At 37.9% G+C, this 12,064-nt stretch overlaps 1 protein-coding gene across 2 annotated transcripts in view; it reads left to right on the top strand.

Annotated features, from left to right (window-relative positions):
• The window catches only part of LOC127494082 (complexin-1), a 60,242-nt gene extending 48,682 nt beyond the window's left edge, over positions 1-11,560 (top strand). For both annotated transcript variants that reach the window (XM_051859676.1, XM_051859677.1), the window contains exon 4: positions 7,999-11,560. In XM_051859676.1, the coding sequence (XP_051715636.1) occupies positions 7,999-8,196 (198 nt within the window). In that variant the 3' untranslated portion in view covers positions 8,197-11,560. The remainder of the gene's footprint in view (positions 1-7,998) is intronic.
• The last annotated feature ends 504 nt before the right edge of the window (positions 11,561-12,064 follow it).

The raw sequence follows: 12,064 nt of genomic DNA, 5'->3' as shown, positions 1-12,064 counted from the left end.
TTAGTAGAAGCACCCTTTTGATCTAATACAGCCATGAGTCTTTTTGGGAAAGATGCAACAAGTTTTTCACACCTGGATTTGGGGATCCTCTGCCATTCCTCCTTGCAGATCCTCTCCAGTTCTGTCAGGTTGGATGGTAAACATTGGCGGACAGCCATTTTTAGGTCTCTCCAGAGATGCTCAATTGGGTTTAAGTCAGGGTTCTGGCTGGGCCATTAAAGAACAGTCACGGTGTTGTTGTGAAGCCACTCCTTCGTTATTTTAGTTGTGTGCTTAGGGTCGTTATCTTGTTGGAAGGTAAACCTTCGGCCCAGTCTGAGGTCCTGAGCACTCTGGAGAAGGTTTTCGTCCAGGATATCCCTGTACTTGGCCGCATTCATCTTTCCCTCGATTGCAACCAGTCGTCCTGTCCCTGCAGCTGAAAAACACCCCCACAGCATGATGCTGCCACCACCATGCTTCACTGTTGGGACTGTATTGGACAGGTGATGAGCAGTGCCTGGTTTTCTCCACACATACCGCTTAGAATTAAGGCCAAAAAGTTCTATCTTGGTCTCATCAGACCAGAGAATCTTATTTCTCACCATCTTTAGCAAATTCCATGCGGGCTTTCATGTGTCTTGCACTGAGGAGAGGCTTCCGTCGGGCCACTCTGCCATAAAGCCCCGACTGGTGGAGGGCTGCAGTGATGGTTGACTTTCTACAGCTTTCTCCCATCTCCCGACTGCAACTCTGGAGCTCAGCCACAGTGATCTTTGGGTTCTTCTTTACCTCTCTCACCAAGGCTCTTCTCCCCCGATAGCTCAGTTTGGCCGGACGGCCAGCTCTAGGAAGGGTTCTGGTCGTCCCAAAAGTCTTCCATCTAAGGATTATGGAGGCCACTGTGCTCTTAGGAACCTGAAGTGCAGCAGAAATTTTTTTGTAACCTTGGTCAGATCTGTGCCTTGCCACAATTCTGTCTCTGAGCTCTTCAGGCAGTTCCTTTGACCTCATGATTCTCATTTGCTCTGACATGCACTGTGAGCTGTAAGGTCTTATGTAGACAGGTGTGTGGCTTTCCTAATCAAGTCCAGTCAGTATAATCAAACACAGCTGGACTCAAATGAAGGTGTAGAACCATCTCAAGTATGATCAGAAGAAATGGACAGCACCTGAGTTAAATATATGAGTGTCACAGCAAAGGGTCTGAATACTTAGGACCATGTGATATTTCAGTTTTTCTTTTTTAATAAATCTGCAAAAATGTCAACAATTCTGTGTTTTTCTGTCAATATGGGGTGCTGTGTGTACATTAATGAGGAAAAAAAAAAATGAACTGAAATGATTTTAGCAAATGGCTGCAATATAACAAAGAGTGAAAAATTTAAGGGGGTCTGAATACTTTCCGTACCCACTGTGTATATATATATATATATATATATATATATATATATATATATAAGGCCCGCCCAATCGGCCCAACAACAGTTTCCCATAGGATGGTGAATGTTTCTTGCACATTTGGAGCTCTAAAATATCAGTTGGTGTGCACCACTGCTCCACCTAAGCTGTACTTTAGTCCGTTACTAACCTGAGCGTAGATTTGTGGGGTTATAGACTTAACGTAATCTACTAGAGTCAATCATTTCAGAGCAAGTCAGAATAAAATCAAATGTAACAATTTATTAGTCAGGTAAATGTATCATGCCAATTACATAATCAAAAAAAAGAGTAAAAGATGAATACCTGACATCAGAAAGATACATAATGCTGAGTTTCTGAAGGACACAAAGCATTATGGGCCGACCTCCTGCAACATCTCTTTAAATACTCAGACCAAGCTAGAAATCTCTTTCAAGTGGAAACATGTGCTAACAATGGGAATTTGCATTACTCAAGTCCAGACCTGGATAGTTTACACCTTTTGGGGACAGAAGGTAATTTGCATGAAAGACCAATTGGTAGATGATCCGCCGTCCACAGAAAGCAAAACATCTCTAAACTCTTCAAACCTTTTATAACCTTTTGGTTTACTTCTGTGGGAATGAAATTTGTACCAGATGCACTGAGACATTTCAAATGATACCAAACATGTATAGCATTGTGTGATAATTGTTTACATTAAACCATATAGATTTTGGGTGAATTTCAAGTCGTTTCAACATGTGAGATATGAAAGATGGGTAAAGGGCATGAGATTGGGAAATTGGGACAATACTGAGATGATCAACTCAGTGTGATTTCGTCTCAGATGGGGATGCTAATTTGCAAGAGAGAGTTCAAATGTTAATTTCCTTTGTTTTCTCAGAGAGTAGCCCTCTCTTGATTCAGACAGTCTGGCATATATGTATATATATATATATATATATATAGTCTTTAGGCAGATTATATAAAACAGTACAAATACCACAGTAAGTACATAGACCAAGTCCTACTTCACCGTACACTCTGGAAATCACAACAGCTCAACTGGAAGATAAATTACAAATTTTCTTCTTCAGTACAAATTTACAGGCCAAAAACTGATTGTTTAAATGACATCAAGAACATATTCTTCATCATATGCACTAAAGTCAGAGATAAAAAATGATTATTCTGCTTAACAGACTTGGCATTTACAAATTTGTCATGATAATTTACCTTGGGCTGCTGAGTCTCAGGGACTGAACGCATGGCTGTACAAAATGGAGGATGATCTCCTCTTATGAGCGAACTGAGTTTTTTATGCAAAGCCATGTTAAGAGAGGATAGGAAACCAAAGAGAGCCTGTCTTTTTTTTTTTGACTAAGCCATCACCCCATGGGTCTAATTTACCACGAGGATTAAGGCAGCATCTCCACATTCTGTACAAAACGTGACTGCAGTGAAGGAAGTCCTTATGTCTTATCCACGATGCCTGAACTTCAGGGTTTGCCAAGCACTCCCTTCAAGTAACCCGTTTAAGTATTTCTCAAATTTAGCTGCTTTTTCATGTTTTTTCAAGATTTCGTGTCTACATAAGGGATGGAATCCACATTTTTCCCAATACATAGATGGTTTAAGAAAAGTAGAAAATCATTGTTTATAAGGTCAGCAGCTGATTGCATGAGCTAGTTTGTGACCTCAGTAGTCATAGGGTGAAATCATCCATTGTTAAATCCATTTATTGGCAAGACGTCACAATTAAATATATCTCAGAGCAGCTAAGGGTCCTAAGGGAGGTATATCATTCCTTCATATAAATCTCCCTTGTTCCCATTACTATACATCGTCATTCCTCAGGATGTGGATTCCTAAAGCAATACAATGAAACAGAACCCATCATGTGCAGGCTGTACGAGTTAAAAAACTATTTAAATTTTTTACTTTTATTCAGCAAGGACAGATTAAATTGATCAAAAGTGACAGTAAAGACATTTATAATTTTACAGAAGACTTTCATTTTTTTTAAAAATTCTGTGCTTTTAAACTTTCAATTCATCAAAGAATCCTGAAAAAATATATATATCACAGTTTCCACAAAATATTAAGCAGCAAAACCTGTTTTGAAAAGATAAAAAATCAGAAATGTTTATTGAGCAGCAAATCAGCATATTTCTGAAGAATGATTTCTGAAGGATCATGTGACACTGAAGACTGGAGTAATGATGCTGAAAATGTAGCTTTGTACCACAGGAATAAATTGCATTTTAACATATATATAAAAAAGAAAATAGTTATTGTAAATTTCAATAATATTTCACAATATTATTGTTTTTACTGTATTTTTGATTAAATAAATTCAACCTTGGTGAGCAAAAGAGACTTAAAAACAAACGCAACCTTATATATATATATATATCATGAGAACATAACAGCATGAGCACAATTTAAGTGGAAGTTTCCTTCATGTCTTTGTGGTCTTTCTAATGTAGCCAAAAGGGCAAAACAGTTGAATAGGCAAGAATTAACGAGCCTCAGACCCTTTGGGTGTGAAACAAAGACGAAATGGACCATTTGTCATCTCTAATGAAGTGGATTTCCTTGCCAATATTTGGCACACCATTTAAAATCAGGGCACTTATTTGTAAATGAGAAAGTGTCTCTGATCTAAATGAAGCTTCTGTGAATCACTAAGCTAACTGTCAGGTCCAAATAATTACACGGACTTGCCAAATGGCAGTCCGCCAAGGATTTATGTACATACACCATCCCAATTTAAATGTTTCTAATAGTCATGTTATAAGACAATCTAGAATTGGGTGTAGCCAGAATTCTCCAATGCTGAAACATTTGTATGCTAATCAAGAGTAAATAGTCCTGCATGTAATTCATCTAGCAAATTGCCTTTCCTTTCCTTTCCTTTCCTTTCCTTTCCTTTCCTTTCCTTTGTCAGGATCATTTATCAGGTCCTTTATCAGTTCATCCATCATTCATCATTTTTTGGGAATCAAACCCATGACCTTGCTAGAACCATGCTCTACTGTTATATTTTCATTAAAAAAATAAAGATGCCATATTAAAGGCACAATGTGTAAGAATTTTGGATTAAAATATACAAAAAGCACTAGAACAATGTTATATATTTTGTTGACTTGTGTACTAACATTATCCCATATGTTCCCAATAATGTTTAAATCCAGAGAAATCAGCTATTTTAACCAGTGTGAAGGCCTGTGTTATTACGTATGATGCAATGACGCCATTCGTATTACCCTCGATTTCCGGTTTTACTTCCGTAGAAACCATGGAAACACCAAAGACGCTTTAATATACACAGATCAGGCATAACATTATGACCACCTTCCTAATATTGTGTTGGTCCCCCCTTTTGCTGCCAAAACAGCCCTGACCTGTCAAGGCATGGACTCCACTAGACCCCTGAAGGTGTGCTGTGGTATCTGGCACCAAGACGTTAGCAGCAGATCCTTTAAGTCCTGTAAGTTGCGAGGTGGGGCCTCCATGGATCTGACCTGTTTGTTCAGCACATCCCACAGATGTTCGATTGGATTGAGATCTGGGGAATTTGGAGGCCAAGTCAACACCTCAAACTCGTTGTTGTGCTCCTCAAACCATTCCTGAACCATTTTTGCTTTGTGGCAGGGCGCATTATCCTGCTGTAAGAGGCCACAGCCACCAGGGAATACCGTTTCCATGAAAGAGTGTGTCTGCAACAATGCTTAGGTAGGTGGTACGTGTCAAAGTAACATCCACTTTCTGGCGCTTTCGGCGGTGGACAGGGGTCAGCATGGGCACCCTGACTAGTCTGCGGCTATGCAGCCCCATACGCAACAAACTGCGATGCATTATGTATTCTGACACCTTTCTATCAGAACCAGCATTAACTTCTTGAGCAATTTGAGCTACAGTAGCTCGTCTGTTGGATCGGATCACACGGGCCAGCTTTCGCTCCCCACATGCATCAATGAGCCTTGGCCGCCCATGACCCTGTCGCCGGTTCACCACTGTTCCTTCCTCAGACCACTTTTGATAGATACTGACCACTGCAGACCGGGAACACCCCACAAGAGCTGCAGTTTTGGAGATGCTCTGACCCAGTCGTCTAGCCATTACAATTTGGCCCTTGTCAAACTCGCTCAAATCCTTATGCTTGCCCATTTTTCCTGCTTCTAACACATCAACTTTGAGGACAAAATGTTCACTTGCTGCCTAATATATCCCACCCACTAACAGGTGCTGTGATGAAGATAATCAGTGTTATTCACTTCACCTGTCTGTGGTCATAATGTTATGCCTCATAGGTGTATTTTGTGTTATATTAGACAGGTGAGCAACTGTTTGGATACCTTTATCGACAGAAAACGAACAATTGTTACCATTGTTATATAGCTCAACACGGTTAGTCTTATTGTTTGAATCTGTTGTTTTCTTGATTTACCGCGTCAGTAACGTCTTTTATCATGCCTCAGAGACAACACTAATCAAGTGGCTTATAAAGCACAATCAGAAAGAGCTTTATTTGTAGTAACAATAATACAGCATTTTCTCCACCATACGATAAACTGTATTTTAAAATGAATTGCATGCCATTTAGCAACACAAGTAATCCAGCTTTTATTAATATGATATTCTAATATCGATCTAACTTGCTGCAATCTGCAAAAAGTGTTTCATACCAGCCACCGAGCAAACGTACAGAGTAACTATCACGAACATTCAGCTATTTTGATCTTAATTTCATTTTCATGGACTTATAGTTTGTTATTTTCAGTCACATGTGTTCCTTTGTTCAGTTTCCCACCACTCTTTAGTTGTCTTGGTTACAGATATGATTAGTTAATTAGTTCAGCTGTGTATCATGAATTACCCTGTCTGCCTGTATAAGTTCCTGTGTTTTCAGTTCTGTTTGTCGGTTGGCGTTAATGTTTAAGTTAGCATCTGTGTAAGTTGTGTTTGTTCTAAGCCCTGTAAATTACTTTTGGATTTTTATTGAACTGTGTTTTAAATTATCTTCTGCTTCTTCATCATCTGCCCTCATCATCTTGGCCATGTAAAACAGCGCTGCGTTACTCCACAATTTTAATTCGTCAAATAAACCTGTATAAGTAGTAATTCAGCACTTGTGGCTATTTCATTAGAATGAAATAAAATAATGTGAATTTAATTGATCAAACTTAACTGTAACAATGTTAAAATTCAGGGAAGAAGGAGGTGGACGCTAAAAGTAACTTTAATTGTCTAATAACAAAACTGCTGTGGCCAACTGCTGCATATAAGCATAACAAAAACAGCAGTGTTAAATGTCCCAAACAATTGTTACATATCTGATATACCATTGTATTAGCAACTTCCCCATCACCACACACAGCCCTGTCTCACCCACTTTTTAAAACAAAGTTCTGTCAGGATCACTATCATCGAATTTAATTGACAATTAACATACAGTTTGGATTGGCAGTATGGTTCTGTTCTGGGCAAAAACCTCCCTGCCCATCCATGCAGCCTAGCACGGATAAGAGCAGGGAGATCAGCGATAACTCCCCTTAGGGTAAACAGAACAGAACAACAGATATCATTAGCTCTTAATGACATTTTAGTGTAACACATAATTCAATATAAATGAGTCTTATAAAGGAATATCAGAGGCTGAGTCCAGATTGTAAATGAGAGGTGGAGTTGGGGATGGAGGAGGGTAATTTGCTCCTTAGCAACGCGATAAGCTGCTGATAGCTGAATGAACCTTATAAACAGAAGCTGTGATAGCATCATATTCTTATATGGATCAGCTGAGAGTCAGCTGATGTGAGCTTGACTCACATGACCTGCCAGAACTAACACTTCGCCTGATTTCTGTCAGGATCACTATCGTCAAAGATGATTGACAATTAGTATACAGTTTGGATTGGCAGTATGGTTCTGTTCTGGGCAGCCTAGTATGAATAAGAGCAGGGAGAGCCAGGGTTGCCAAGTTTTTACAGAAAAACCCTCCCAATTACTACTCGAAACTAGCCCAAAACCAGCCCAGTTGTGTTTCAGGGGGGTTCCCCTGGTAAAATGCACATTCCAGGGGCTCAATATCATGTTATTTGGGGCCGCTTCAACCCGCAAACATGAAAAACAACCCACGGCAACAGTGTTAAAGTAACCCAATTCCGCGGGAAAACCGTGGACTTGGCAACACTGGGGAGAGCAGTGATAAGCCCCTAGTACAACAATAGGCTGACACCCCCAACCACAACTTACTGCGGATTTTTTTTTTTAAACAAAAAAATTTGATTTTGTTTTTGGGAATAGGTTTTAGAATTGGTTTTTATGCTTGATTGTTTAAAAAAATACCTATTTTTCCACAGATTTTACATTGTTGCAGCAGCTCTCTTCCCATTCTGTCAGTAACGCTCTGTTTAGTTCCGGTCTCTGTGAAGACCATCCTTCCAAAAAGCACAGTGTGCTCTGATTGGTCAACTGCTTTAAGTGTGTTTTGAAAATGTAATAAAAAATGATACAGCTGAAAAACTGCCAAAACAAAAACTAGTTACAAAAGTTTACAAAAAAGGTGACATACTAGTGGAAAGGCCTAACATGCTGCTGTGTATTTTTCAGTATGGTATAAAGAAGAAGGAAGAAAAGGAGGCAGAAGCCCAAGCAGCCATGGAGCAGGCGTCAGAGGGTAGTCTGACCCGCCCCAAGAAAGCAATCCCTGCTGGCTGCGGCAATGAAGAGGAGGAGGAGGAAAGCATCGTGGACACCGTCATGAAGTTCCTCCCAGGCCCGCTTCAAGATATGTTCAATAAAAAGTAACAGCATTCCACGACAAGTCGTGATAAAAACGGGAATCATTAATGTCATGAAAGCCACTTCCTCTTTCCCCTTCCCCTCTCTCATTTGTTCTAAGATCTCTGGATTCAAAACGTGTGCCATAACATCTGTCTTTAACTGCGATACATGTGACATTTTTTGATGAAAAGAATGAGGAAAAATACAATCTGTGCACTAGAAATGTTACATTGCATACGCTCTGCTTGAAGACAAATTTAATGCCCCCTGAGTCCAGACCTTAGAACAAGAATATTCCCCATGCTTCATTAATTTTGTTTGTAAATAGCAAATGAAAAAATAGCTGTATATGACTTTAGGATATATATATATATATATATATATATATATATAAACAATGACTATGAGTAAAAGCCATAAATTTATCTTGGAGGGATTTCTCCAATCATATCATATTTTTGATTGTTGCTCTGTTATAGATATAATTGATAAATCCATGTGGTATACCTAGAGATATATACTGTATACAGATTCATTTAACATCCATACATCAAACTAGTATACAGTTGCTGCCATCATGAATTGTCACATTGTATCCGACTGAAAACTGTAATATGTAAGAGAACGTACACTATCACATGATTTGGCTGTTTTGCTGTTTGCTCTAAGCATAATAACATTTTTTTTTTCTTTATCAGTACACTGTATCCAATTTCCTTCGGCGTTTTTAGCTGAAATACACTAAAATTTAAGGCAATAACTCTGGTTTTGGATTTTGTTGTCCGACATAAACCAGTGTTAAATGGCATATTGCTCACATCTATATAGATCTTCCTTTTGAGAAAAGTAAACTATACGTCCCTCACTACATCGTCACGCACATTCACATCACACTCTAGTAAACTGGATTTCACTGATTAAAAAGAAATCACATATGTTAGCCAGCCACAGCAAGAGAAACCATAGCACTAGGTGTTTTCTTGAATTGACTTGTTTGTGCTTTTACAGTACTTTAGATTGTGAGGGGTGACATCAATCACATACAACTACAATTGGATCAATAGGGCTATATATATAAATATATAATCTCTTCATATTCACTGCTGTACAGTAGAATCTAGTTCTTTAGTGTCTACATTTATTTACGTTAGCTCTCACAACATGGTTGTGAGCACACATTACGTAAACAGACAGTGACAATGGTGCAATATTTGTTTCTGAATGAAGATGTCCTGTGTCCGTTGGTTGTATATGGGACTCTGATCCCAGATCAGCAATAACAGACAATCTTCATGGTTATGTATTCAGCTTATTTGCTAGAGAATGTTTGTGTGCAAATGCCATGTCGTCTTCCTAGTATCAGTCAAGCAAGCTTAGTAAAAGGAAACTGGAGAAGGAGGTTGCGCGATTCCTACTTTTTAGAGTCTCTAAACAAAGCCTGGCTCTTATTTTATGAGCTATGAATGGATCTGACTTTGTTTTTATGCTTGCTTGTTGCTAGTTTATGTATGACGTTATTTCTTGTTGCTGTAACTGCATTGATAAGAGGGAAAACAGCGGGACTGAATTCCTCAATAATGAGAAAATCAGATTTGAAAGACGCAAAGTCAGATTGTATTATCCATCCTCTCTTTTTTTACTAAGAAAATAAAAAGATAAGCTACTTGGCCGTGGTTTGATAGTGTGTGCTTGTATTCTTATTAGATTATGTCCGCAATTACTGTAAGTAACAATGCATTCAGGAAAACCTGTTAGTCGCAAATGTGTATGTTTAAATTTGAACATCATTCAATATTCAGAAAAATACAACTAGGAATCAGGCTGCCATTCTGTTGTTTTTAAACATTCCAAATATTCCAGACATTCCATCCAATCCACACTTGCCTGTGAATGAAAAACAAAAATGTTTTTTTCAGTGTCTCTAGAAATCATACGATAAGACGTGGCTTTTCAGAGTAAAATAGTTTCATATTATAGCACACGGACACGTTGATGTAAGAGCTTTCCTGCCATGTACCACAAGAACCAAGGAGTTAATTAAATTTATATTAATGTTTATGATATGAATGTGCTTGCAGATTAGAATGGTGTCCTTCAACAGCTGAACAAACTAGCCAGTTGCTAAGATGCTAAATTTAATATTAGTGGTCAATCATCCTGAATGTTGTCAGATTTTACTGCCACTTGTGTTTAAGGCCTTTACTCACAAGAAATGACAATGTCAGCTATACCACTTTCGGAGAGGAGATTCAGCTAAAAACATTTGCATAGCATTAGCATAGTTAGCTAAAAACATGCAACTGACTTAATATCTCCCATTTCCGCCACCCAGAGTGTACTTTACAATCGACAGAGGTCTTTTTTGGAGCACAAACATGTTTTTTCTACATGACTATCAACTGCCCTTGATTCTGCCGCTCTTATAGTCTGTGTGACGTGGTGAATTTTCAGCAGCTGCACTGATAAATAAATACTGCCCGAGACCCATCACTCATCTTATATCATCACCTGTTTTATTAAACCAAAGAGTGTTCCTGTTTGTGAGATTGTCTGCTGTTATTATTTTTATTATCAACTTTTATTATTTATTATCAATTTTATTATTATTGTCAACATTTTTGTTTTCTTCATTTTAATGTTGTTTTGTTTTTTGTTTTTTTACTTTATTGTCTGAAGTGGTGTAATATGCGACTACCATGTCAGTTCTTTGGGCTTTGGGTTTTGTGATTGTCTTAAACAGATTCCTAAAACAAAGAACAAAGAAATTATCACACAATTAAATTTAAAAGTTTAACATTCACCAATTCCCTGAACATATTTTGTATGTTTACTTCAGTACTGTATAAGAGTAAAGAAAAAATATTGCATAATCATCATGATGTTCTCTAAATGTAAATCAACATTTGACATGCATTCACTCAAAGTCATTCCGTGTCTCTCAGATGCTAATGAAGATACTGCCTAACACAGTAGCGTTATGAAATATTCCATTGTTGTTATCTGAATGTACGTGTCTACTGTTCTACTGCATTGTCCTATGTGGTTTCCTCTGTGTTAAAAACGATAAATTATCTTGGTGTGATTTTCCGTCTGTAATCTGTTCCTGTCTCTAGGTGGTTGTATTTTGGAAAAATTCTGTTTCTTATTTGGTGCATTTTTTTTTTTTAAGTCACTAGATTTTCCTCCCTCCTCTTTGTTGATGAATTGTATGCATGCATATGATGTGCACTGTAGGTGAGGTTATAAATGATATTTCTGTGTGTCTTCTGTGTTTTCCGAGCACTCCACCTGTAGGCCTCACTGCATGCCCGTTATAGACAGATTTTAGACTGTAACATTCCTGCCAAATGGAATCACCACACACAGATAATAAAGTGATTTCATATAATTGTTTTATAGTTGTGTGTTCCTGCTTTCGGGTGGGCTGCAAAATCTCCTTTGTTGAGGTTGAAGGAAAACAAAAAGAGGAAATTTAGCATGTGAAGAACAAACAAGACATCTTACAAATAAGATTCTTACAGCTTATAAAGTATGCTCTTCCAAAAGTGTGCTCTTTTGTCTTTTCCAGTCAAAATATCTAAAATCTTTGAAACAAGATTTAGTTCAGAAGCAACAATTGTAAAAAATATTAAGATTTGTTTTCATAGTATGTATCTTTAATACAAGTGTATTGTGAATTACTGTACTAAACAAGTGAAAAACATCAACCAGTGCAGTAGGACAAAATACACTTAGTCAAAAGATACATTCTTTGAGAATGAGTCTTAATATCTTATGCAGTGATTCAAGGGTTATCATAAGAAGTTTTACTGCAAAACAATTCAAAAACATCTAGTTTTTTATTGCAGTGTGACCCTGTGTTTTATATAGCAAATGCTATATGTCGATCCAA

The sequence above is a fragment of the Ctenopharyngodon idella genome, chromosome 14 (genome assembly GCF_019924925.1).
Source record: "Ctenopharyngodon idella isolate HZGC_01 chromosome 14, HZGC01, whole genome shotgun sequence".
NCBI lineage: Eukaryota > Metazoa > Chordata > Actinopteri > Cypriniformes > Xenocyprididae > Ctenopharyngodon > Ctenopharyngodon idella.
This window is presented reverse-complemented; position numbering and strand designations above follow the sequence as displayed.